The sequence below is a fragment of the Salmo trutta genome, chromosome 13 (genome assembly GCF_901001165.1).
Source record: "Salmo trutta chromosome 13, fSalTru1.1, whole genome shotgun sequence".
NCBI classification, from domain to species: Eukaryota; Metazoa; Chordata; class Actinopteri; order Salmoniformes; family Salmonidae; genus Salmo; species Salmo trutta.
In genome coordinates this window covers 22,751,868-22,779,528 of record NC_042969.1, presented here as the reverse complement: position 1 = coordinate 22,779,528, position 27,661 = coordinate 22,751,868, and the positions used below count along the sequence as shown (strand labels likewise).

Sequence of the window (27,661 nt, the reverse complement as noted above, 5' to 3'; positions counted from 1 at the left end):
TTAAAGGGAAAGGAAGGTTCAGTTAAGGTTGTCTCCCTTTCCAGGATAGAGAGGTAGCATTCTTTAAGAGAGATTACTCAGCTCTATGAGGGGTCAAATGCCTATGTTGAATGAAGCTGCTGTGTCTCTCGGGGTCAGGAGACGGGAGCAGGGAGGCCTTTTGTGAGGTGAGAATAGAGAGAGAAAATGCCTGGTGTCCCCATTTAAGCCACTTCTGTTGTACTGCTACCGTTCAGGGAAAAGTTATAGAGAAGATAAATTCCCTCATTTTATTATATAGCAGTCTATTTCTGGTGTGTATCGGTTGTTAAGTCTGTGTTTTGGTTGTTAAGTCTGTGTATTGGTACAGAAAACAACACATTTATAATCCTGTAATTATTTTCGTTATTGTTAAACAAACCAGACAAGCTATCAGCCCTATCTGGAATGAACTAGTCAGCGCTATCTGGAATGAACTAGTCAACAGTAAATGTTTAACCAAGTCAAAGCAAATCTCTAATATTCTGTCCAGAAGCATGGGGGTGTTGTGGTTTTCCTGGCAGGAAAGACAGTGTCATGTTGCAGTCTGTTGACTATACTACACTATGAAAAACCCTGGGAATGGAAATGCAATGCATTCGTGTGTCATCATGCTTTTCCAAGGCTTCACACACAAAACAAATCCCGTCTAGGCCCCTGACACACACTACTGCTTCTTAAGGAGAAGCTGTCTGTTTCTATCTCCACACCAAAGACATGCTACGCTACATGAGCCCTCCCTTAGCCTTAGTGAGGGTCTGTCAGTGGAGCATATGGGAAGAAACAAATCAATTAACATGTCCTTAGGGCCCCATGCAATGTAAACATGAATGCTAAAATGGACTCCAAACCCACACTCCATAATTGGTAGTGACTGAGCCAGTGATATTACCACTGCTGTTGATTGCCATGTGTGTTGGCAGGCCCGTGGGTCCAGCGAGGCTAACAGCACATCTCACCAGTATGGCGAGCCCAGCACAAATCTGCCAGCTCAGTTTAATTTGAATTTTGTCTTAAAAGTCAACTGTAACTGTTCTGTGCAGGGGCAGGAAGAGAAGCAGGGTTTTCACTCCCTGGGTTTTGGTTTGGCTGCATTACGGCCTGCTGTTTTCCGTTGTCAAGTTTAATATAAACAATTGTTAATATCCTTTTTTGTGTACAGGAAGAAGAAGAGGAAATCAAATTAGAGATTAATATGTTGAAGACATATTCCCATCATAGGAATATAGCTACATACTATGGTGCCTTTGTGAAGAAGAGTCGTGCAGGTCAGGATGACCAGCTGTGGGTGAGTGGCTGTTCTCCATGTCTCTGTTGATTTCTCCTCACTTCAATCATGGTATCTCAGTAATGCATCATCTTTAAGAAGGCCTCTATCTCTGTATGTATGTACAGCTCATACACGTTCTATAGCACCAAAAAACATGGTCCTGGAAAACTTAACATGGGCCATGAGTTTTCCTGACACCATGAATAATACCAGGAAAATCTCTGGGTCCTACTCCTACACATTTCCCGATAACAATAATCAAATGACAAATGATGAGTTGTATCTTTGCCTTTCCTTGTGTGCCTATAGTGGGATGTGACGGTGTTGTAGGCTTTGCCACAGTCGTGTGTTAAAGGGTGCTGTTCTGCTGGTGGCCTGGCATCTGTCTGAGCCATTTCCTCTGTGTGTGTGTGCGTGCGTGCGTGCGTCTGTCTGTCTGTCTGTCTGTCTGTCTGTCTGTCTGTCTGTCTGTCTGTCCTTGCCGAATAGCTGGTGATGGAGTACTGTGGGGCGGGCTCAGTCACTGACCTAGTGAAGAAGACTAAAGGGAACAGCCTAAAGGAGGACTGGATCGCCTACATCTGCAGGGAGGTCCTCCGAGTGAGTAGTGCTACTGGAGATAGAGATAAGATGTTCTCCCCAACCCCCTGGGGAATATAAAGGTCATGAGAATCACTTCAGAGAGTTCGTCTCATCCTATATCGGCCGTATTGTAGCAGGAGAGTTATTGTTTTGGATTAGGAGCTTTTTCTTCTAAATTTATGGTAGGACAGTCATTGAGAGTTAGGCTACACGGTGACCCACAGGGCAGAGGGTATCGTAGCAGATAGCAGCGGAACACGGTGAAGCCATTATCTTAAATAAACAAACTTCCTGAATTTATTTTTCACTCCTTTGAAGCAGTGTACACTTCCTCGCTGTGCCTGTTCCCAAGTTCTGAGAGAGAGAGAGATTATGTGGTGTGTGTGTGTGTGTGTGTGTGCGCGTGCATGTGTGTTTGTTTGTTTGTGTGTGGTGTCCTGACATCGTGCGTGTGTGTATGTGTGTGTCACCACAGGGCCTGTCTCACCTCCACTCACACCACGTCATTCACCGTGACATCAAAGGCCAGAACGTGCTGCTGACTGAGAACGCGGAGGTCAAGCTGGGTAAGGACTAGGAGACAAAGTTCAACTCACATCCCACATAGCCACAGTCGAAAGGATTTGTCACTGTCACTTCAGTATTTGCCTGCTGTTCCCTTGTGGGTGTGGTTTAATCTGTTCAAACACAGTGTCTTGTCTTTGCCAGTTGACTTTGGGGTGAGTGCTCAGCTGGACAGGACGATAGGGAGGAGGAACACCTTTATTGGGACTCCGTACTGGATGGCCCCTGAGGTCATTGCCTGTGACGAGAACCCAGACTCAACCTATGACTACAGGGTAAAAGGGAGCCAATCTCTGCTGGAAATGCCATTTTTGCGTGCGTGAATGTGTATGTGGGGGGGGGGGGGGGGGGGGGGGTTATTTGTGTTTGTCTGTGGGTGTGTGTGGATGTGTACTTTATGTATTTCTGTCTGTATTTCTGTCGTGTGAATCTGAAATGGCTCTGACTGGATGACTCCCTATAGAGTGACCTGTGGTCTCTGGGAATCACAGCTCTGGAGATGGCTGAAGGAGCACCACGTAAGTGTTACCCTCCTCCCTTCTCTCCTGTCCATACACATTACAATCTCAGAAATCTTCTCTTTCTCCTCCACATCTTATAGCTGGAGGGTTTTCTAGTCCATGGCTAATATGCTCTGCTGTAATTATATGGTTTATTTTCTTTTAAGCATTTTTTGTATCCTACATCATTATGCTGTATTTTCAGTCTTACTGTACAATGTTGTAGTTTTGAGTTTTGTTGCAATAACTGTGAGTTTGCCCGTGCTTGCAGATGCTATATCGGTCTGCTAAAACAGGACTGATAAAGGCCCAGTGTACTACTTTTGTGAAATATTATTTTGTTCTCCCCAAAATTGTATCAATAAGTATACAGTGCCAGTCAAAAGTTTGGACATACCTACTCATTCAAGAGTGTGTCTTTATTTTTACTATTTTCTACATTGTAGAATAATAGTGAAGACATCAAAACTATGAAATAACACATATGGAATCATGTAGTAACCAAAAAAGTGTTAAACAATTCAAAATACATTTTAAATTTGAGATTCTTCAAAGTAGTCACCCTTTGCCTTGATGACAGCTTTGTACACGCTTGGCATTCTCTCAACCAGCTTCACCTGGAATGTTTTTCCAACAGTCTTAAAGGAGTTCCCATATATGCTGAGGACTTGTTGGCTGCTTTTCCTTCACTCTGCGGTCCAACTCATCTTAAACCATCTCAATTGGGTTGAGGTTGGCTGATTGTGGAGGCCAGGTCATCTGATGCAGCACTCCATCATTCTCTTTCTTGGTAAAATAGCCCTTACACAGCCTGGAGGTGTGTTGGATCATTGTCCTGTTGAAAACAAATGATAGTCCCACAAAGCGCAAACCAGATGAGATGGCGTATCGCTGCAGAATGCTGTGGTAGCCATGCTGGTTAAGTGTGCCTTGAATTCTGAAGAAATCGTTGACAGTGTCACCAGCAAAGCACCCCCATACCATCACACCTCCTCCTCCATGTTTCACGGTGGGAACCACACGTGCGGAGATGATCCGTTCACCTACTCTGCGTCTCACAAAGACACGGCGGTTGGAACCAGAAATCTCAAATTTGGACTCATCAGACCAAAGGACAGATTTCCACCGGTCTAATGTCCATTGCTAGTGTTTCTTGGCCCAAGCAAGTCTCTTCTTATTATTGGTGTCCTTTAGTAGTGGTTTCTTTGCAGAAATTCAACCATGAAGGCCAGTTGATGTTGAGATGTGTCTGTTACTTGAACTCTGTGAGGTGCAATCTGAGGTGCAGTTAATTGCAGATTTCTGAGGCTGTTAACTCTAATGAACTTATCCTCTGCAGCAGAGGTAACTCTGGGTCTTCCTTTCCTGTGGCCGTTCTCGTGAGAGCCAGTTTCATCATAACGCTTGATGGTTTTTGTGACTGCACTTGAAGAAACATTGACTGAGCTTCATGTCTTAAAGTAATGATGGACTGTCGTTTTTCTTTGCTTATTTGAGCTTTTCTTGCCATAATATGGACTTGGTCTTTTACCAAATAAGGCTATCTTCTGTATACCACTCCTACCTTGTCACAACACAACTGATTGGCTCAAATGCATTAAGATGGAAAGACAGGCATATAGTAAATTGTAAAAATAAAGAAAACCCCTGGAATCAGTAGATGTGTCCAAACTTTTGACTGGTACTGTATACACTTTTCAGGAGATACCCTCAACACCCCTACTTACTGTGACTATGGTAGTAGGGACTGTGTAGTATATACTACTATCAGGCTGAGTGTAACAGGACAGGACTGTAGCCTAACATTGACAACACTGTGGAACACTTCTTCCATCCCCTGTCATGTGATTGGGGCACAATGGGGCCTCTCATAACCTCAGTCCACTTTCTGTCTTGTGCATTCTAAACAGCACCCTATTCCCTACATAGTGCACTACTTTTGACAAGAGGCCCTGGTTAAAAGTAGCGCAAAAAAAGGGAATATTGTGCCATTTGGGACGTAACCATAGTTTCTCTGTCTGTCTCTGTCCCCAGCCTTGTGTGACATGCATCCCATGAGAGCCCTGTTCCTCATTCCTCGCAACCTGCCCCCCAAGCTCAAATCAAAGAAATGGTAAGAAAGACAGCTCTCTCTCTTAGCGACACCATTCTGCCTCCCTCCCTCAGAGACACCACTCTGCCTCCCTCCCTCAGACACCACTCTGCCTCCCTCAGAGACACCACTCTGCCTCCCTCAGAGACACCACTCTGCCTCCCTCCCTTAGAGATACCACTCTGCCTCCGTCCCTTAGAAACACCACTCTGCCTCCCTTAGAGACACCACTCTGCCTCTCTCTCCCTTAGAGATACCACTCTGCCTCCCTCCCTCAGAGACAGCACGATGCCTCCCTCCCTTAGAGACACCACTCTGCCTCGCTCCCTTAGAGACAGCACTCTGTCTCGCTCCCTTAGAGATACCACTCTGTCTCGCTCCCTTAGAGACACCGCTCTGCCTCCCTTAGCGACACCACGATGCCTCCGTCCCTCAGAGACACCACTCTGCCTCCCTTCGAGACACTACTCTCCCTCCCTCAGAGACACCACTCTCCCTCCCTCAGACACCACTCTGCCTCCCTCCCTTAGAGACACCACTCTGCCTCCCTTCGAGACACCACTCTGCCTCCCTTAGAGACACCACTCTGCCTCCTTTAGAGACACCACTCTGCCTCTCTCCCTTAGAGACACCACTCTGCCTCGCTCCCTTAGAGACACCACTCTGCCTCTCTCCCTTAGAGACACCACTCTGCCTCCCTCCCTTAGCGACACCACTCTCTCTCCCTTAGCGACACCACGATGCCTCCCTCCCTTAGAGACACCACTCTGCCTCCCTTAGAGACACCACTCTGCCTCCCTCCCTTAGAGACACCACTCTGCCTCTCTCCCTGAGAGACACCACTCTGTCTCTCTCCCTTAGAGATACCACTCTGCCTCCCTCCCTCAGAGACAACACGATGCCTCCCTCCCTTAGAGACACCACTCTGCCTCGCTCCCTTAGAGACAGCACTCTGTCTCGCTCCCTTAGAGATACCACTCTGCCTCCCTCCCTCAGAGACAACACGATGCCTCTCTCCCTTAGAGACACCACTCTGCCTCGCTCCCTTAGAGACAGCACTCTGTCTCGCTCCCTTAGAGACACCACTCTGCCTCCCTTCCTCAGAGACAACACGATGCCTCCCTCCCTTAGAGACACCACTCTGCCTCCCTCCCTCAGAGACAACACGATGCCTCCCTCCCTTAGAGACACCACTCTGCCTCCCTTAAAGACAGCATTCTGTCTCGCTCCCTTAGAGACACCACTCTGCCTCTCTCCCTTAGAGACACCACTCTGCCTCCCTCCCTTAGCGACACCACTCTGCCTCCCTTAGCGACACCACGATGCCTCTCTCCCTTAGAGACACCACTTTGCCTCCCTTAGTGACACCACGATGCCTCTCTCCCTTAGAGACACCACTTTGCCTCCCTTAGTGACACCACGATGCCTCTCTCCCTTAGCGACACCACTCTGCCTCCCTTAGCGACACCACGATGCCTCTCTCCCTTAGAGACACCACTCTGCCTCCCTTAGTGACACCACGATGCCTCTCTCCCTCAGAGACACCACTCTCACACCCCACAGAGCATCAACAACACAGCAGGAATGTTTTCCCCAGAGTGTTCAAAACTCATTCAGCCTCCCTCCGGCTTCCTTCACCTTTTACCCTTGCTTAGCTAGCTCCAATAACATTACTGCCAACAAAACTGCTGCAATACAATGTCCCTTCCTTACCCCGTATGTCACTTTTTGTTGTATACTGTACCATTAGTTTAGGCTGAGCACATATGGTTTATTGTCACGTTCCTGTTTATAATTTTAGCATCAGTGTGAGAAGACAAACCCCTACAGTAACAGTTTGACTTCATGCAGGAGTCTAAAATTAGGCTTTTTAGATACAATGGGAAGGGAAGGTAGAGAAACTTTTGTCTTCCAGTTCACATGTCCTCAGCAACCCTTTCATAATGCATTTCATAATGCATGAAGCCTTGTGTTTGTTTGTTTATTCAATATTAATTTAATAAAGTTGTGTTCATGCGTGGCAGACTTTGGGAATACGTTGAGGCTGTCTGAAATGACACCCTATTCCCAATAGCTCATGAGGATCTGGCCAACAATAGTGCACTACATACTACAAGGGTTAGGTTGCCATCTTGGACACTGCCTGAGCATGTTGTGGCCCTGTGTCCTCTCTGTGTCCTCTCTGTGTCCTCTCTGTGTCCTCTCCAGGTCCAAGAAGTTAATGACCTTTGTGGAGAGCTGTCTGGTGAAGAACTACCTCCATCGTCCCGCTACAGAAACCCTCCTAAGGCACTCGTTCATCAAAGACCTGCCCAACGAACGGCAGGTCCGCATCATGCTCAAAGACCACCTGGACAGAACCAGGAAGAAGAGAGATAAAGGTGAGGCCATGTTGTCATTACAGGATAGCAGAGATCACCTAGAATCACTCAACAGTTGCTGAGTTTGGCACGCAAGCTTTAGAGCTGTATGATACTTTGCACTCTCGCTCTCTCTCTCTCTCATTCTCTATATCTCTCGCTTCCCGTCTCTCCCTTCCTCTCTTTTTCTCTCTCTCTCTCTCTTTCTCTCTCTCCCTCTCGCTCTTTCTCTCTCTGTCATAATCTCTCTTTCTTATTCTTTCTCAGTGTAATTCACAAAAACTTGTGAGGGTTCAGAAGAAGGAATGAGCGTAATTTAACATACTGAACTATTTAGTAATTTTGACAAGCGTTTTGGAATGGAATCCAGCTGAAGAAAAGGAAGTGAGACTGTTCATGACTAGTTTTAGTTCCATGTGGGTAAACTGCAGGAGACACCTGGAGAGGACACATTGGGTTGTTTTACTGTAATTGATGTTTTCCCTGCTTAGATGGTGAGAGAGGAGGAACTAGCTGACTGTGGGAAAGTTACAGTATGTGTGAGCCTGTTGTACTGTACAGAATAACCACCTCGTTGTTTATCCTAGTATATACAGTGCCTTCGGAAAGTATTCATACCCAAATTCTTATTTAAAATGATGGCCTACCCCGGCCAAACCCGGACAACGCTGGGCCAATTGTGTGCCGCACTCTGGGACTCCCAATCACGGCTGGATGTGATACAGCCTGGATTCTGTATTGACGCCTCTTCCACTGAGATGCAGTGCCTGCGCCACTCTTCTTGGATATGACGCTACAAGCTTGGCGCACCTGTATTTGGGGAGTTTCTCCCATTTTTCTCTGCAGATCCTCTCAAGCTCTGTCAGGTTGGATGGGGAGCGTTGCTGCACAGCTATTTTCAGGTGTCTCCAGAGGTTTTCGATCCGGGCTCTGGCTGAGCCACTCAAGGACATTCAGAGACTTGTCCCGAAGCCACTGCTGTGTTGTCTTGGCTGAGTGCTTAGGGTTGTTGTCGTGTTGGAAGGTGAACCTTCGCCCCAGTCTGAGGTCCTGAGCGCTCTGGAGCAGGTTTTCATCAAGGGTCTCTCTGTACATTGCTCCATTAATCTTTGCCTCAATCCTGACAAGTCTCCCAGTCCCTGCCTCTGAAAAACATCCCCACAGCATGATGTTGCCACCACCGCGCTTCACCGTAGGGATGGTGCCAGGTTTCCTCCAGACGTGACACTTGGCATTCAGGCCAAAGAGTTCAATCTTGGTTTCATCAGACCAGAGAATATTTTTTCTCATGGTATGAGAGTCTTTTGGCAAACTCCTAGTGGCTATCATTTGCCTTTTACTGTGGAGTGGCTAGAGGTCTGTCAGAGTGACCATCGGGTTCTTGGTCACCTCCTAGATCAAGGACCTTCTCCCCCAATTGCTTAGTTTGGCTGGGTGGCCAGCTCTAGGAAGGGTCTTGGTGGTTCCAAACTTCTTCCATTTAAGAATGATGGAGACCACTGTGTTCTTGTGGACCTTCAATGCTGCAGACATTTTTTGGTACCCTTCCCCAGATCTGTGCCTCGACACAATCCTGTCTCGGAGCTCTACGGACAATTCCTTCGACCTCATGGCTTGGTTTTTGCTCTGACATGCACTGTCAACTGTGGGATCTTATATAGACAGGTGTGTGCCTTTCCAAATCATGTCCAATCAATTGAATTTACCACATGTGGACTCCAATCAAGTTGTAGAAACATCTCAAGGATGATCAATGGAAACAGGATGCACCTGAGCTCAATTTCGAGTCTTATAGCAAAGGGTCTGAATACTTATGTAAATAAGTCATTTTTTTTGTTTTGAATACATTTCCTGAATTTCTAAAAACCTGTTTTCAGTTTGTCATTGTAGGGTATTGTGTGTAGATTGCTGAGGATTTTTTATTTATTTAATACATTTTAAAATAAGGCTGTAACATAACAAAATGTGGAAAAAGTCAAAGGGTCTGAATACTTTCCGTAGGCACTGTATAGGAATTTGCATAATGTACTGTATCATTGAGATTGCATACATCCCTCATGTCTAAAATATACTCTGGTCACATGTTGCCCACAGAGAGCCCAGAGTATGAATACAGCGGCAGTGAGGATGAGGAGGAGGAGATTAACGAAGAGGAAGGTGAATCCAGGTATGATGATACAGCGTTAACACTGTAAAGAAGGTCAAACTCTAGCTCTGGCATCACACCTGGGCCCATCGAACAGCCAGCTGATCCCCTCTGTGAAGCTAGAGTCCAAACTCTACTGGGTCCATCGAACAGCCAACTGACCACCTCTGTGAAGCTAGAGTCCAAGCTCTACTGGGTCCATCGAACAGCCAGCTGACCCCCTCTGTGAAGCTAGAGTCCAAGCTCTACTGGGTCCATCGAACAGCCAGCTGACCACCTCTGTGAAGCTAGAGTCCAAGCTCTACTGGGTCCATCGAACAGCCAGCTGACCACCTCTGTGAAGCTAGAGTCCAAGCTCTACTGGGTCCATCGAACAGCCAGCTGACCCCCTCTGTGAAGCTAGAGTCCAAGCTCTACTGGGTCCATCGAACAGCCAGCTGACCCCCTCTGTGAAGTCCAAGCTCTACTGCTTATGTAATGCAGGCCTGAGAACTGTCATAGAGGATATTCGTCTGAGAGTGCACAATGTGTGAACGCATGGCCTTGTCAATGAAGACACCAGATGCTCTACTTCTGTTCGCTTAGCTGGACAGGGCGCCATATGGCAGTGACTATAAAAATATATTTTTTCTGCTGTGGACAGTACAGTATCTGTCCCTGTGTATCCCAGTCCGTATATACCCCCGTGTGTGTGTGTGTGTGTGTGTGTGTGTGTGTGTGTGTGTGTGTGTGTGTGTGTGTGTGTGTGTGTGTGTGCGTGTGTGTGTGTGTGTGTGTGTGTGTGTGTGCTCCTCCCTGTGTGTAACTATACTCCTAGCCATAAATCCATGTGCCTCCTCACTCCTCCTGCCCATCACTCACTCTGTGCCCTGCTCCTCGGCTACTCTCTCTGTCCTGTCTCTGTGCCCTGGTCCTCGGCTACTCTCTCTGTCCTGTCTCTGTGCCCTGCTCCTCGGCTACTCTCTCTGTCCTGTCTCTGTGCCCTGCTCCTCGGCTACTCTCTCTGTCCTGTCTCTGTGCCCTGCTCCTCGGCTACCCTCTTTGTCCTATCACTCTAGCTCCATAGTGAACCTGCCGGGGGAGTCCACTCTGAGAAGAGAGTTCCTGCGTCTGCAGCAGGAGAATAAGAACTGGTCAGAAGCCCAGCGACAGCAGCAGGTCCTGCAGCAGCAGCTCCGGGACCAGGAGCGGTACAAACAGCAGCTGCTGGCCGAGAGGCAGAAGAGGATCCACCAGCAGAAGGAGCAGCGCAGGAGGCTGGAGGACGTGAGAGACACTTTTTAGTTGAAACACTCCTCTCAGCAGCCGTCTCCAACAGAGCAGCAGAGCCAAATGCCTGCTGCCCAGCCAGCAAATGAGCTTGGCTGGCTAGAGATTTGGCGGGCTTTCTCTCTCTCTTTTTCTCTCTCTCCTGTTGTTTGTTTGGCTCAAATGAGAAGGACTGTTTAGTGTTGAACAAACCAAAGAATTGTCTTATAGAACAATATAGAGTATTTTATTGTTGTTTCCAACTACGGAGGGATGTGTTCAGGAGTGAAGCTCCTGTGTGGTTTACGTTACACAAAAGACAAATAACGTATGTCGTATTAGGTCTGAATGCACAGAAATGGTATGTTCTGTGGTGTTTGTTGTTGATGTATAGTGCCGTACAGATGGCTAGAAAGTGATGTCATGTGCCGTGTTGGACTGTGATGTCCCACTGACTATTTGCAGAGAAAACATTGTGTTGTGTTGAATGAAGTTGAGGTAATACCATGCTCAGTGGCATTGTGGTGTTGTTGTGTTACAGCAGCAGAGGAAGCAGCTGCAGGATTCTGGGTTCCAATGGCCAGAGCTACAGGAGATGCTATGGAGGGAGGAGACTGAAGCTAATGACAGAGGTCTATTGGATGAGAGGAACAAGAGAAGTAACAAGAGACAGGTAGCTGGTCAATTTTACCCCCCGTCAAAAGCACCATGCTCTAAGTAGTAGACCCCCTACCTGCTTAATTCTTATCTGCCCACATTGCTCCACGTGACAGGCAGAAGCCCCAAAAGTATGTACTGATTAGATGGTCTTTTGTGCCCAATACCTGAGGAGAATTCTGAATATTTTGATTTCTGTGTATTAACACTGTATTAGTTGTTTCCCTGTAAGTAGTCTGCTACAAGCTGTAAGGTCCTGGAATTCAGACGGCATCGTCATGGGCCAATATGATCTAGATTCTACAGTCTCGGTAGACATTTTAGGTCCATACATAATCTGTGTCTGAAGTCTGAACATTTTAACATGGTTGTGTCTCATAACACATTACATAACATTGTTCAGTGGGACAGGACCGACTTTGTTTAGTCAGTTACCTGCTCTGAAAGATTCCTTGTGACAAGGTCAATGCATTTTTAATCCAGGTGCAAGTTAACATTTTATACATGTTCCTCTACAAAAACTGCTTATATGCATTTGGTATGAAAGGTGTTGACACAGCACTTCCACCTGTCTCAGTTTTCAGCCCATTGGTGATTAAATCCACCAAGCTAGCATTTAAATCCACTGATGGTTGGAAACTCTATGGAAGATCATAGAAAGAAATTGCCTGTGGGACCATCCTGAAATAAAATAATTAAATGACTCCCCCTTTTTCTGCTGTATTAACATTTCCCATGATTTGAAGTTGGAGCTAGGGTGAGCGCCATGGCGAGAAGTCAGTGACAATTACAGCATCCTATAGCCAAGGAAGCGGGAACTGCCATGTCGTTCTGAGGACTTTAATTAGTCTGTTTAATTCAAACACTCGGTTAATTAATCTCTCACAGTTCGCTGGCTCTGAATGAGCCACACCTGCCTGACTGCAGAACAGAACAGTAGATTATATGGCAATAGGTGTGGGTTTATTGCAGGCATCATTAAGGTGTTCAGAGGGATCATTGAGGTGTTCAGAGGGATCATTGAGGTGATCAAAAGGATCATTGAGGTGTTCAGAGGGATCATTGAGGTGATCAAAAGGATCATTGAGGTGTTCAGAGGTATCATTGAGGTGTTCAGAGGTATCATTGAGGTGTTCAGAGGTATCATTGAGGTGTTCAGAGGGATCATTGAGGTGTTCAGAGGGATCATTGAGGTGTTCAGAGGGATCATTGAGGTGTTCAGAGGGATCATTGAGGTGTTCAGAGGGATCATTGAGGTGTTCAGAGGTATCATTGAGGTGTTCAGAGGGATCATTGAGGTGTTCAGAGGGATCATTGAGGTGTTCAAAGGGATCATTGAGGTGTTCAGAGGGATCATTGAGGTGTTCAGAGGGATCATTGAGCTGTTCAGAGGTATCATTGAGGTGTTCAGAGGTATCATTGAGGTGTTCAGAAGGATCATTAAGGTTTTCAGAGGGATCATTAAGGTGTGAGGTGGTTTGGAGTCTGTTCACCGCACCATGAGCTGAGCAATAGCCCCTGAATCATGATCCATGCTGTATACATTATGTGTCTCAAATGGTACCCTTTTCCCTGTATTCCCTATTCTCCAAGGGTCTCTGGTCAAAGGTAGTGCATTATATAGGAAATAGGGTACCATTTGGGACTTAGACTATGTGTGTAAGTTGACGGGCTCCATGCATGTGTTTCTCTTGGTGAGTGCAATGCAGAAGGCAGTTCTAATGAGTTTAGGCAGAATCCTGGAAAGTGGCCCGGCTACTAATTTATTCCAGATGGTCAGTAGGGCTGATTGCCTGGCTATGCTGCTCTCTCTCCTCCTGTCTGCCTGTCTGTGCTGTAGCTTACATGGGCTTCTGCCTCCTCATCCTCATGAATCCTCACGTGCATCTGGAGATGTAGTGTGTACTGTTTAACATGATCTGGAGAAGGTTTTTAACCCATTCTGTGTTAACCCAGGGGGGAAGAACTCCTTGCACACTTTTGATTCTGTCACGCACTCTATCAGGGCCTTTGAGAGTCATGTGGACTGATTTTCATGGTTAAATATTTAAAACAGGAGGGTTAAGAGCCTTATGCAAGCCAGCTAGACACTGAATATTTTAGTTTTTTTACCAGGATTCAGTCTTTGGATTTCCTATGTCAGAAACCTCGACGTTATCACATCTTTTTTTCTCTCTCGTTGAATGTTAGGTGGAGGATCGTGGCAGACGGAGGGTTGATGTCGGAGGAAGGCCTGCAGGTCCTGTAGCTGAACAGGTAATAATTGCTTTCTGATTTTTCTCACTCAACCTACATGGAACAGAATGCATCAAACACTACCAGGAAATTACTTCAGTTTGTATGAAAGACATGGGTGGTTATTGAATTTAAATGTTTTGGCTTGGATGTTGTGCCTTAGTCTAAGGGAAATATTATGACTGGTTCTGCATGGAACAGAATGTGAGGACATCGGTGTGTCAGGAGTATTCAATGAGGGAGTGGAGAAAATCGAATGGTGAAAAATGCAATGTTTAGACTATCCTGGCTGATTTCAAGTTCAAGACCTTGTTGCTATCTCAGAGTATATTATGGCTCCTGTTCCACACCTCCTGTTAAATAATTCCTCTCATGCTATCCTACACTTAGCATGTGGAGCTAAAGGCCACATTCTCTAAAGATCTCTAAGGATGATAGATGCAAGGCTAACTGAAAACATAGTCAACCCTGCGTACTCAAGGGCAACATAAAAGACTATGCACTGTAATGTACTGTAGAAGAGAACACATAAGAAAGGCTCTGTTTGACTTTTAATCCGCAAGGAGCCTTGTGCAAAAAGTTGTCATTTGCTTTAAAAGGCAAAGTTGCATCTAAAGGAATTCACAGGAGGAACTCTGTTTTTGGAACGTCAGATAAACTGTTTGTTATATGGATGGAAGTGCAACTCCCTACCGTAATGCAAAGAAATATATGTTTGAAAATCAATGAAAGGGTATGTTTAGGCTCACAACGCAACGTAGGGAGAATAAAACAATGCATTCAAGTTTGTTTGTCCCTTGAGTATGGATTCCAGTCTCCTTGTTGGCTTGAGAAGGCTGTGTCTAACAGCCAGAAACCTAATAGATTATTTATGTATATCCTCATCGTGATCATTAGTCTTGATCCTCATGATAGAATTCCATGGTTTGTGTTTAGCCTTTAAATAGCGTGTGGTGCTTGGAGAAAAATGCTCTCATCATGTCTGTCAACACGGGTTAAAGAGAGTTTAAATGCCTAATTACATAAAGGGGCTTTTTGTTTCTCATTTAATCTGATTAAGCAAATAAAATGAAAAATGATGTTGAACTCATCATGAATCATAGATGAAAAACATCCAAGCTTATATGGGATTACAGATGTTGAATTGATTTAACTCAACTTCTCTTTCTCTTTAGTCTTCATGTCAGTGTGACCTCCTTGTAACCACTTCCAACGAGGAATATACGCCGTTAAAAAATAAAGGTTGAAGTTGGAACCAAATAAGGTTCTTCAGAGCGATGCCATGGGGGAACCATTTTAGGTTATCTGAAGAACCTTAAATGGGATGGTTCTTTGAAGAACCATAAAAAAATCCATGTAGAAACCAAAAACAGAAATGTTTTGGCACTCCAGGACCAGAATTGGATAGCCCTGCTGTAGGGTGTTGAGTGTTTTTGCATATTTCCCAGGGTGCCTGTCGAGTTAATTTTAGAGTTACCAGTACTACCCATGACTGTGTTTACTAGTGACATGGTTGTAGCATTCATTCATTTTCAGTCCTTTGGCCTTCACCAAGTCAGAATTTTAGTGAATATGTTATCATTAAAATTAAATTATTTAAGACAATACAATACATATTTCATGAGGCCTTATTTTGAGAGTTTTACCCTTATACACTGGCCTGAAACTCATAGTTTATGGGCCACATCAGGCCTGCAAGTCACATTATGCTGGCTTGCAAAGTGATGTGTAATTCCTATTGGAATCCATCCAGAGTGGGGATATCCAACATTTGGAATTTATATTCACCCTCAACTTGTGCTCAGAATGACTGTCAGGGTTAGGAGACTACCTAAAGCATCTAAACTGGATCAACCATTTCAGTAACAGTTGCAATAAGTCCAATTAACAGGGTTAATTTAACTCCTGAATCAACACTAGAAATATTACACTGCAAAATCAACACTAGTCAACACTGGCCAAGTTGCTGTGTGCTATAAAAGGAACACATCAGCAGGCTTCCATACATTTCAACGACCTTTTAGAATTCTGAAGAACTATAGATGCCCCGTCAGGAAGCCCCCACTGAGCTCAAAGGTTCTTAATTTGGCAAGAGTCTTCCGAGGAACCTTAAGAGCTGAGGAAGAACCTTTTGTGTGTGTGTATGTGTGTGTGTGTGTGTGTGTGTGTGTGTGTGTGTGTGTGTGTGTGTGTGTGTGTGTGTGTGTGTGTGTGTGTGTGTGTGTGTGTGTGTGTGTGTGTGTGTGTGTGTGCTTCTTGTGGGTGTGTGTGCGTGTGTGTGCTTTAAATGTGTGCTGATCATAATGCATGGGAGTGCCCCTCCTGAAATAATACCTCCTCCAGTTCTGAAGTCTGGAGAGACTTTAGCCTCTCTACAGTATTAGTTTCAATGAGAAGCTGCAGGGCCAGGGTCTGCTAGCTACAGTAGAGGATCCTGCAGGGTCAGGGTCAGCTAGCTACAGTAGAGTTTCCTGCAGGGCCAGAGTCTGCTAGCTACAGTAGAGTTTCCTGCAGGGCCAGGGTCTGCTAGCTACAGTAGAGTTTCCTGCAGGGCCAGAGTCTGCTAGCTACAGTAGAGTTTCCTGCAGGGCCAGGGTCTGCTAGATACAGTAGAGTTTCCTGCAGGGCCAGAGTCTGCTAGCTGCAGTAGAGTTTCCTGCAGGGCCAGGGTCTGCTAGATACAGTAGAGTTTCCTGCAAGGCTAGAGTCTGCTAGCTGCAGTAGAGTTTCCTGCAGGGCCAGAGTCTGCTAGATACAGTAGAGTTTCCTGCAGGGCCAGAGTCTGCTAGATACAGTAGAGTTTCCTGCAGGGCCAGAGTCTGCTAGCTACAGTAGAGTTTCCTGCAGGGCCAGAGTCTGCTAGATACAGTAGAGGATCCTGCAGGGCCAGAGTCTGCTAGCTGCAGTAGAGTTTCCTGCAGGGCCAGAGTCTGCTAGATACAGTAGAGTTTCTTGCGGGGCCAGAGTCTGCTAGATACAGTAGAGTTTCCTGCAGGGCCAGGGTCTGCTAGATACAGTAGAGTTTCCTGCAGGGCCAGGGTCTGCTAGATACAGTAGAGTTTCCTGCAGGGCCAGGGTCTGCTAGATACAGTAGAGTTTCCTGCAGGCCCAGAGTCTGCTAGCTACAGTAGAGTTTCCTGCAGGGCCAGAGTCTGCTAGCTACAGTAGAGTTTCCTGCAGGGCCAGGGTCTGCTAGCTACAGTAGAGTTTCCTGCAGGGCGAGGGTCTGCTTGATACAGTAGAGTTTCCTGCAGGGCCAGGGTCTGCTAGCTACAGTAGAGGATCCTGCAGGGCCAGAGTCTGCTAGCTACAGTAGAGTTTCCTGCAGGGCCATAGTCTGCTAGCTACAGTAGAGTTTCCTGCAGGGCCAGAGTCTGCTAGCTACAGTAGAGTTTCCTGCAGGGCCAGAGTTTGCTAGATACAGTAGAGGATCCTGCAGGGCCAGAGTCTGCTAGCTACAGTAGAGGATCCTGCAGGGCCAAGGTCTGCTAGCTACAGTAGAGTTTCCTGCAGGGCCAGAGTCTGCTAGATACAGTAGAGGATCCTGCAGGGCCAGAGTCTGCTAGCTACAGTAGAGGATCCTGCAGGGCCAGGGTCTGCTAGCTACAGTAGAGTTTCCTGCAGAGCCAGAGTCTGCTAGCTACAGTAGAGTTTCCTGCAGGGCCAGAGTCTGCTAGCTGCAGCAGAGTTTCCTGCAGGGCCAGAGTCTGCTAGCTACAGTAGAGTTTCCTGCAGGGCCAGAGTCTACTAGCTACAGTAGAGTTTCCTGCAGGGCCAGAGTCTGCTAGATACAGTAGAGGATCCTGCAGGACCAGAGTCTGCTAGCTACAGTAGAGGATCCTGCAGGGCCAGAGTCTGCTAGCTGCAGTAGAGTTTCCTGCAGAGCCAGAGTCTGCTAGCTACAGTAGAGTTTCCTGCAGGGCCAGAGTCTGCTAGCTACAGTAGAGTTTCCTGCAGGGCCAGAGTCTGCTAGATACAGTAGAGTTTCCTGCAGGGCCAGGGTCTGCTATCTACAGTAGAGTTTCCTGCAGGGCCAGAGTCTGCTAGATACAGTAGAGTTTCCTGCAGGGCCAGAGTCTGCTAGCTACAGTAGAGGGTCCTGCAGGGCCAGAGTCTGCTAGCTACAGTAGAGTTTCCTGCAGGGCCAGGGTCTGCTAGCTACAGTAGAGTTTCCTGCAGAGCTAGAGTCTGCTAGCTACAGTAGAGTTTCCTGCAGGGCCAGAGTCTGCTAGCTGCAGTAGAGTTTCCTGCAGGGCCAGGGTCTGCTAGCTACAGTAGAGTTTCCTGCAGGGCCAGAGTCTGCTAGATACAGTAGAGTTTCCTGCAGGGCCAGAGTCTGCTAGCTACAGTAGAGTTTCCTGCAGGGCCAGAGTCTGCTAGCTACAGTAGAGTTTCCTGCAGGGCCAGAGTCTGCTAGATACAGTAGAGTTTCCTGCAGGGCCAGAGTCTGCTAGCTACAGTAGAGGATCCTGCAGGGCCAGAGTCTGCTAGATACAGTAGAGTTTCCTGCAGGGCCAGGGTCAGCTAGCTACAGAGAGTCTCCTGAAGAGTCTGCTAGCTACAGTAGAGGCTCTTGGAGGGTCTGATAGCTACAGTAGAGGCTCCTGGAGGGTCTGCTAGCTAATGTAGAGGCTCCTGGAGGATCTGCCAGCTACAGTAGAGTCTCCCGAAGGGTCTGCTAGCTACAGTAGAGTCTCCCAAAGGGTCTGCTAGCTACAGTAGAGGCTCCTGGAGGATCTGTTAGCTACAGTAGATTCTCCCAAGGATCTGCTAGCTACAGTAGAGGCTCCCGGAGGGTCTGCTAGCTACAGTAGAGTCTCCCGAAGGGTCTGCTAGCTACAGTAGAGGCTCCTGGAGGATCTGTTAGCTACAGTAGAGTCTCCCGAGGATCTGCTAGCTACAGTAGAGGCTCCCGGAGGGTCTGCTAGCTACAGTAGAGGCTCCTGGAGGGTCTGCTAGCTACAGTAGAGGCTCCTGGAGGGGCTGCTAGCTACAGTAGAGTCTCCTGCAGGGGCTGCTAGCTACAGTAGATGCTCTGTTGAAAGCAGCCATTTCCAGGCTGTAGCATTGGCCACATGGCTCTGTTATCTATCTTTTTGGGGGCAGTACTGCAGGCCCGGGATGAGGCTTCAGAACGTCAGTGTCCTGTGTTTGTCTCTGTCGTTGTGTAGAGGAGGACTGAGCCTCCACCTCCACAGGCTCATCCTCAGCAGCAGCCCCAGCAGCAGCAGGGTAAAAAGTTCCACCGCACGTTGCCCAAAGACCAGACGCAGCTGCTTTCACTTCAGCACGACCACAGGCACAAAAAGAGGGAGCCCCACAAGGCTGCTAGCGCCACGCATAACTGCCCCGCAAATAGCCAGCGCAAAGTGGTAAAGTCCCCTGACCCTCCCCTTTGTCCCACTCCCCCTGTCTCCCTCAGCCCCCCTCCCCGCTACCTCTCTCTGACCCACTGCCCTGTCTCTGTCTGTCCCACCGCCATTTCTGTCTCTCTGTCTGATCCACTGCCCTGTCTGTCTCTGTCTGTCCCACTGTCCATGTCTGTCTCTCTGTCTGTCACACTGCCCTGTCTGTCTCTTTGTCTGTCCCACTGTCCCTGTCTGTCTCTCTGCCTGTCCCACGGTCCCTGTCTGTCTCTTTGTCGGTCTCTTTGTTTGTCTCACTGCCTCTGTCTGTCTCTCTGTCTGTCCCACTGCCCTGTCTGTCTGTCCCACTGCCCTGTCTGTCTCTCTGTCTGTCCCACTGCCCCTTTCTATCTCTCTATCTGTCCCACTGCCCCTGTATGTTTTCCTGTCTGTCCCACTTCCATGTCTGTTCCCTGTCTGCCCACCTTCCTGTCTGTCTCTCTGTCTGTCCCACTACCCCGGTCTATCTCTACGCCTGTCCCACTGCACCCGTCTGTCTCTCTGTCTGTCCCACTACCCCTGTCTGTCTCTCTGTCTGTCCCACTACCCCTGTCTGTCTCTCTGTCTGTCCCACTTCCCTGTCTGTCTCTCTGTCTGTCCCACTGCCCTCATCTGTCTCTTTGTCTGTCCCACTTCCCTGTCTGTCTCTCTGCCTGTCCCACGGCCCCTGTCTGTCTCTTTGTCTGTCTCTTTGTTTGTCTCACTGCCTCTGTCTGTCTCTCTGTCTTTCCCACTGCCCTGTCTGTCTCTCTCTGACCAACTGCCATGTCTGTTTCTCTGTCTGTCCCACCTTTCTGTTTGTCTCTCTGCTTGTCCCACTAACCCTGTCTATCTCTATTTCTGTCCCACTGCCTCTGTCTGTCGCTGTCTGTCCCACTTCCCTGTCTGTCTCTCTGTCTCTCTGTCTGTCCCACTGCCCCTGTCTGTCTCTATGTCTGACCCACTGCCCCTGTCTGTCTCTATGTCTGTCCCATTGCCCCTCTCTGTCTCTATATCTGTTCCACTGCCCCTGTCTGTCTCTCAGTCTGTCCCACTGCCATGTCTTTTCCCTGTCTGTCCCACCTTCCTGTTTGTCTCTCTGTCTGTCCCACTACCCCTGTTTATATCTATTTCTGTCCTACTGCCCCTGTCTGTCTCCCTGTCTGTCCCACTGCCCCTGTCTGTCTGTCTGTCTGTCTGTCTGTCTGTCTGTCTGTCTGTCTGTCTGTCCCACTTCCCTGTCTGTTCCTCTGTCCCACTTTCCTGTCTGTCTCTCCATCTGTCCAACTGCCCCTGTCTGTCTCTATGTCTGTCCCACTGCCCTGTCTGTCTCTCTGTCTGTCCCACTAACATGTCTGTCTCCCTGTCTGTCTCTCTGTCTATCCCACTGCCCTCTCTGTTTCTGTCTGTCCCACTGCCGTGTCTGTCTCTCTGTCTGTTGACTGTCCCTGTCTGTCTCTCTGTCTGTCCCACTGCCATGTATGTGTCTATGTCTGTCCCACTGCCCTGTCTGTCTCTCTGTCTGTCCCACTATCCTGTCTGTCTCTCTGTCTATCTCACTGCCCTGTCTGTTTCTATGTCTGCCCCACTGCCGTGTCTGTCTCTCTCTATGTTGACCCTCCCTGTCTGCCTCTTTGTCTGTCCCACTGCCATGTATGTGTCTATGTCTGTCCCACTTCCCTGTCTGTCTCTCTGTCTGTATGTCCCACTTCCTCTGTCTGTCTGTCTAGCGTTGGGTTTGTTTTGGTGGTCATTCATGTCTGATATCCAAGTGCGTTATTAGTGATATTTGATATTCCAGTATGCTGTAATACTGTCTGACTCCAGTGTCCAGGTGTCAAGTTCTGACTGCTCTTCCATGTTGCTCAGATGGAGATGGACAGGGTGAAGGTTTCTGACTGCTCTTCCATGTTGCTCAGATGGAGATGGACAGGGTGAAGGTTTCTGACTGCTCTTCCATGTTGCTCAGATGGAGATGGACAGGGTGAAGGTTTCTGACTGCTCTTCCATGTTGCTCAGATGGAGATGGACAGGGTGTAGGTTTCTGACTGCTCTTCCATGTTGCTCAGATGGAGATGGACAGGGTGTAGGTTTCTGACTGCTCTTCCATGTTGCTCAGATGGAGATGGACAGGGTGAAGGTTTCTGACAGCTCTTCCATGTTGCTCAGATGGAGATGGACAGGGTGAAGGTTTCTGACTGCTCTTCCATGTTGCTCAGATGGAGATAGACAGGGTGAAGGTTTCTGACTGCTCTTCCATGTTGCTCAGATGGAGATGGACAGGGTGTAGGTTTCTGACTGCTCTTCCATGTTGCTCAGATGGAGATGGACAGGGTGTAGGTTTCTGACTGCTCTTCCATGTTGCTCAGATGGAGATGGACAGGGTGTAGGTTTCTGACAGCTCTTCCATGTTGCTCAGATGGAGATGGACAGGGTGAAGGTTTCTGACAGCTCTTCCATGTTGCTCAGATGGAGATGGACAGGGTGAAGGTTTCTGACAGCCCTTCCATGTTGCTCAGATGGAGATGGACAGGGTGAAGGGTTCTGACTGCTCTTCCATGTTGCTCAGATGGAGATGGACAGGGTGTAGGTTTCTGACTGCTCTTCCATGTTGCTCAGATGGAGATGGACAGGGTGAAGATTTCTGACAGCTCTTCCATGTTGCTCAGATGGAGATGGACAGGGTAAAGGTTTCTGACAGCTCTTCCATGTTGCTCAGATGGAGATGGACAGGGTGAAGGTTTCTGACAGCCCTTCCATGTTGCTCAGATGGAGATGGACAGGGTGTAGGTTTCTGACAGCTCTTCCATGTTGCTCAGATGGAGATGGACAGGGTGTAGGGTTCTGACTGCTCTTCCATGTTGCTCAGATGGAGATGGACAGGGTGTAGGTTTCTGACTGCTCTTCCATGTTGCTCAGATGGAGATGGACAGGGTGAAGATTTCTGACAGCTCTTCCATGTTGCTCAGATGGAAATGGACAGGGTGTAGGTTTCTGACTGCTCTTCCATGTTGCTCAGATGGAGATGGACAGGGTGTAGGTTTCTGACTGCTCTTCCATGTTGCTCAGATGGAGATGGACAGGGTGAAGGTTTCTGACAGCTCTTCCATGTTGCTCAGATGGAGATGGACAGGGTAAAGGTTTCTGACTGCTCTTCCATGTTGCTCAGATGGAAATGGACAGGGTGTAGGTTTCTGACAGCTCTTCCATGTTGCTCAGATGGAGATGGACAGGGTGAAGGTTTCTGACTGCTCTTCCATGTTGCTCAGATGGAGATGGACAGGGTGAAGGGTTCTGACTGCTCTTCCATGTTGCTCAGATAGAGATGGACAGGATGAAGGTTTCTGACAGCTCTTCCATGTTGCTCAGATGGAGATGGACAGGGTGTAGGTTTCTGACAGCTCTTCCATGTTGCTCAGATGGAGATGGACAGGGTGAATGTTTCTGACTGCTCTTCCATGTTGCTCAGATGGAGATGGACAGGGTGAAGGTTTCTGACTGCTCTTCCATGTTGCTCAGATGGAGATGGACAGGGTGAAGGTTTCTGACAGCTCTTCCATGTTGCTCAGATGGAGATGGACAGGGTGAAGGTTTCTGACAGCTATCAGGCCAACCTGAACAGAGTGCTGACTGCGATGCCCCTCCCCCTGCGTGTCCATACCAGACTGAGCTCTGGGAGCAGCTCCAGCCCCTGTACCCCTGCCACGCAGAGGGCTGCCATACGACAGGTAACGTAGCCCCACCCCCCTGCCGAAACCAGCATACCCGAACTCCACCAATCAATCAAATCAATCAATATCTTTATTTGCCCCAGTTTGGAAAATCATTATGTAGCTACAGTAGGCATATACAAAATGTACTTACAGTGTACATTACATTGATGTAGGACTTCCACAACCATACATACTTAACATTAACACAGTTATTTTAAACAAGCTGCCAAACATACTCAAAGTAAAGGGTTAGCACACAATTCCGAGAATAGGCATTGCCTCTCTTTATCAGTCACTGTGAATTTAAGAGGACAAATCTCTGTAAATGTCATTCTGTTTCTGTTTATTATGAAGTTACAAGACCTCTTGCAAGACCCTATTGAACAATCAAATGTGTGTCATGGCTTTGAAAATATATTTTGATCATTGCAACATATTTTGTACTCTCCTACAGTTTGTGTCAGCTGTTTTATTGGGAAGGTACAGATGTAGGATCTTAATTTTACCAATATTGTCACAGCAAAATAATCCTGCAGTAACAGGATTTGAACGTTCAGTTCAGCTGGCAAAAAGTGTGCTACATGAAAAGTGCAATACTGTTAAATTTGCACAATGCAGAAATCACTCCACATTTTCCTGGTTGCTAAAGCTATAATAGTTTGCCTAATTTTAGTTTATGTGACAAAATAAGCTAGTATAGTACAGAGAATCATTGTACCATCTAAACTGCTGTGAAATATACACATGGCCAAAGGTATGTGGACACCCCTTCAAATTAGTGGATTCGGCTATTTCAGCCACACCCGTTGCTGACAGGTGCATTTAATTGAGCACACAGCCATGCGATCTCCATAGACAAACATTGGCAGTAGAATGGTCCGTACTGAAGAGCTCAGTGACATTCAACGTGGCATTGTAATACGATTCCACCTTTCCAACAAGTCAGTTTGTCAAATTTCTGCCCTGCTAGAGCTGCCCCGGTCAACTGTAAGTGTGGTTATTGTGAAGTGGAAATGTCTGGGAGCAACAATGGCTCAGCCGCGAAGTGGTAGGCCACACAATCTCACAGAAAGGGACCTCCGAGTACTGAAGCACGTAGCGCATAAAAATCATCTGTCCTCTGTTGCAAAACTCACTACCGAGTTCCAAACTGCCCCTGGAAGCAACATCAGCACAATAACTGTTCCTTGGGAGCTTCATGAAATGGGTTTCCATGGCCGAGCAGCCACACACAAGCCTAAGATCACCATGCGCAAAGTCAAGCGTCGTCTGGAGTGGTGTAAAGCTCGCCGCCATTGGATTCTGGAGCAGTGGAAACGCGTTCTCTGGGGTCATTTTTCTTTACTTTCAATTGAAGAATCTCAATTACAGTTTTGATATTATTTGTTTTGGTTCTTACCAGTTGTAAATAAAAAAAATACACATGTGAACACCAACATTTTTTTTCAAATTCAACTTATTTTACAAGAAATAGTGAATCGTGCAAGGGTGCCAATATACAGTGCATTCGGAAAGTATTCAAACCCCTTCACTTTTTCCACATTTTGTTAGGTTACATCATTATTCTAAAATAGATTAAGAAAATCCTCATCAATCTCCACATAATACTCCATAATGACAAAGTGAAAACAGTTTTTTATAAATGTTTTCACATTTTTTACAAATAAAAAATAGAAATACCTTATTTACATAAGTATTCAGACCCAGCCATGAGGTCAAAAGAATTGTTCATAGAGCTCCGAGACAGGATAGTGTCGAGAAGCAGATCTGGGGAAGTGTACCAATACATTTCTGCAGCCTTGAAGTTCCCTAAGAACACAGTGGCCTCCATCATTCTTAAACAGAAGAAGTTTGTAACCAACAAGACTCTTCCTAGAGCTGGCCACCGGGCCAAACTGAACAATTGGGTGAGAAGAGCCTTGGTCAGGGAGGTAACCAAGAACCCATTGGTCACTCTGATAGAGCTCTAGAGTTCCTCTGTGGAGATGGCAGAACCTTCCAGAAGGACAACCATCTTTGCAGCACTCCACCAATCAGGCCTTTATGGTAGAGTGGCCAGACGGAAGCTACTTCTCAGTAAAAGGCACATGACAGACCGCTTGAGTTTGCCAAAAGGCACCTCTCAGACCATGAGAAACAATATTCTCTGGTATGATGAAACCAAGATTGAACACTGTGGCCTGAATGCCAAGTGACACGTCCGGAGGAAACCAGGCACCGCTCATCACCTGGCCAATACCATCCCTACGGTGAAGCATGGTGGTGGCAGCATCATGGTGTAGAGATATTTTTCCGTGGCAGGGACTGGGAGACTAGTCAGGATCGAGGGGAAAGATGAACGGATCAAAGTACAGAGAGATGCTTGATGAAAACCTGCTCCAGACAGCTCAGACTGGGTCAAAGCTTCACCTTCCAACAGGACAATGACCCTAAGCACACAGCCAAGACAACGCAGGAGTGGCTTCAGAACAAGTCTGTGAATGTCTTTGAGTGGCCCAGCCAGAGCCCGGATTTGAACCCGATCTAACATCTCTGGAGAGACCTGAAAATAGCTGTACAGTGACGCTCCCCATCCAACCTGACAGAGCTTGAGAGGATCTGCAGAGAAGAATGGGAGAAACTCCCCAAATGCAGGTGTGCCAAGCTTGTAGTGTCATACCCAAGAAGACTCGAGGTTGTAGTCGCTGCCAAAGGTGCAGCGACTACAGTACTGAGTAGAGGGTCTAAATACTTTTGTAAATGTGACATTTCAGTTTTTATTTTTAATAAATTAGCAAAAATGTCTAAACCTGTTTTTGCTCGTCATTATGGCGTATTGTGTGTAGATTGATAAATGGAATTTTTATTTACTTCCGAATGCACTGTATTTGACCGTGTCTGTATAAATATTCTATGTGCCATCCCAGGTGTGTGCTCAGTGGTTGATTACATAGTTAACCTTCCTTATACATTACCCAGAACCCTACAACCAAATATTTTCATAACTAACCCAAGATAGACCAGAGCCTGTCGTTTCCAATGGGAGCAAATCATAGTGGGCAGAGCCAAGCACGAGCTAGTGAGATCCTACTGGCGCGTTCTAGCATTTATTTGCATATTTTGGTTAAGGAACACCTACTCTGTTAAGTGCGCATGTACTATAATTAAATTCGCCTTTGCACTCCTTCTAAATTGAATTTTTCTAAACTGGCAAAGGCTAAAGTCTACAAAACGCATTCCACTCTGTTACAGATTCTAGTTTTGGAAACAGTAAACTAACTGTATGGATGTTTCATAGATGAGAAAATTAGCAGAATGTCGGCCAAAATCCATCTCACTCCATCTTCTCCCACTGCTGTCCACTGTGCTTCCGTTCCTCACCATATTTGGTAGTGAGTGGAAACGCCAACTGAATGCTTCACATTTAAACATCTGGTTAAATATCTGACTCATTGTTCTATCTGTGCAACAACTACTGCTACTACTTCCTCATTCATATTCCCCATCTTGTCTGTAGTACCTACAGTACTCAGAGGCTCTCTCCCAAATAGTACCTTATTACCTATATATTAAACTTTTAACCAGGGCCCATATGATCGCATGTAATGCACTATGCAGGGAATGCGGTGGCACTTGGGAGGCGACCAATGTGTCACTAAATAAAGTAATCTAACCCAGAGCTGTACGTATCCAAAAATAAATGGCCTGAACTAAACTAAGTCTCCATTTCAGAACGCCAATCTTGGCTCCAGTCGAGACGCCCCTCACAGCAGCTCTATGTCTGACATGGCCACCACTCCCATGTCTCCTACGTTTGATGATGTCTTCTGGGACTTCCCAAGCTCTGTGGAGCACCCACCAAAGGTTGGTCAGACTTAATCGATCTCACATCAGGTGTAACTAAAGGTTTTTGTCTGTCTGTCTGTCTGTCTTTCGGTTGTGTGCATGTACAGCACTATATCTGTGAGGTATATGGTCTGTCTGTCTGTCTTCCGGTTGTGTGCATGTACAGCACTATATCTGTGAGGTATATGGTCTGTCTGTCTGTCTGTCTGTCTGTCTGTCTGTCTGTCTGTCTGTCTGTCTGTCTGTCTGTCTGTCTGTCTGTCTGTCTGTCTGTCTGTCTGTCTGTCTGTCTGTCTGTCTGTCTGTCTGTCTGTCTGTTGTGTGTATACAGTACCATACAGTGTTCTGTATGTGTGGTGTATATTTGGATCTGAGTGGTGTGTGTTTGTATTTGTGTGGTATGTGTGTGTGGGGTGGGGGAGGGGGAGGGGAGGGTATGTATGTGTGTGTGTTATTGATGCGTGGGTCAGCTGTTTGTTCACCTGCACTCAGTGTTGTGTATTCGTGGATGCCAAGGCAAGCCAGGCTTCCCCAAATATTATAAAATAATGTATCTTTCGTCTCTCTCTGTGTTTTCACCATTTTCTATCAGTTCACAAGTTGCTGAATCTCACCAGAGAAATCATTGGAGCGAGGGAAACAGCGCCCCTCATTCTCAGTATTTGTAGTCCATGTATCTGATGGTGTTAGGACCAAACGAATATAACATTTGATTGCCAGCAAGCATTTGGCCTACTTTGATTTAAAAAAATACGTAAAAGAATTAGCCCATCAGCGTTGAGCTGAGCTGAGCTCAACTGTAGGTTGTCCAGGTGCATCAAAACGTTCCCCAAGAGAGGCGAGATTGGATTTTGCTTCACACCATGTTCTGCAGTAGCTAGCTTGCTAAATCGGCTCTTTCCTCAGCAGTGGATGGAGATGGGGATTTGGACATGTGGTTTTGATTTAATTCTCTGTATAGACCAATGATTATGACAGCAATTCTGATCTAACCATAAATGAATATGTTGTGTCACTGGCCTGAGACGATTGATGTTCAATGTAGCCTAGAAAGTTCACATTAACTA

General features: G+C 46.9%; 1 protein-coding gene across 6 annotated transcripts in view; it reads left to right on the top strand.

Annotated features, from left to right (window-relative positions):
* Positions 1 to 27,661, top strand: part of LOC115205462 (mitogen-activated protein kinase kinase kinase kinase 4-like) — a 125,202-nt gene that overhangs the window by 29,988 nt on the left and 67,553 nt on the right. For 2 of the 6 annotated variants that reach the window (XM_029771459.1, XM_029771458.1), the window contains exons 4-17: positions 1,181 to 1,306; positions 1,778 to 1,888; positions 2,346 to 2,436; positions 2,579 to 2,709; positions 2,898 to 2,952; positions 4,969 to 5,047; positions 7,235 to 7,407; positions 9,481 to 9,553; positions 10,591 to 10,798; positions 11,322 to 11,453; positions 13,628 to 13,693; positions 18,844 to 19,044; positions 22,626 to 22,784; positions 26,481 to 26,612. In XM_029771459.1, coding sequence (XP_029627319.1) covers positions 1,181 to 1,306; positions 1,778 to 1,888; positions 2,346 to 2,436; positions 2,579 to 2,709; positions 2,898 to 2,952; positions 4,969 to 5,047; positions 7,235 to 7,407; positions 9,481 to 9,553; positions 10,591 to 10,798; positions 11,322 to 11,453; positions 13,628 to 13,693; positions 18,844 to 19,044; positions 22,626 to 22,784; positions 26,481 to 26,612 — 1,737 coding nt within the window. Of the gene's footprint in view, positions 1 to 1,180; positions 1,307 to 1,777; positions 1,889 to 2,345; positions 2,437 to 2,578; positions 2,710 to 2,897; positions 2,953 to 4,968; positions 5,048 to 7,234; positions 7,408 to 9,480; positions 9,554 to 10,590; positions 10,799 to 11,321; positions 11,454 to 13,627; positions 13,694 to 18,843; positions 19,045 to 20,925; positions 21,275 to 22,625; positions 22,785 to 26,480; positions 26,613 to 27,661 lie in introns of those variants that run through there. The other 4 variants (XM_029771461.1, XM_029771462.1, XM_029771460.1 and 1 more) reach the window with 4 other exon arrangements.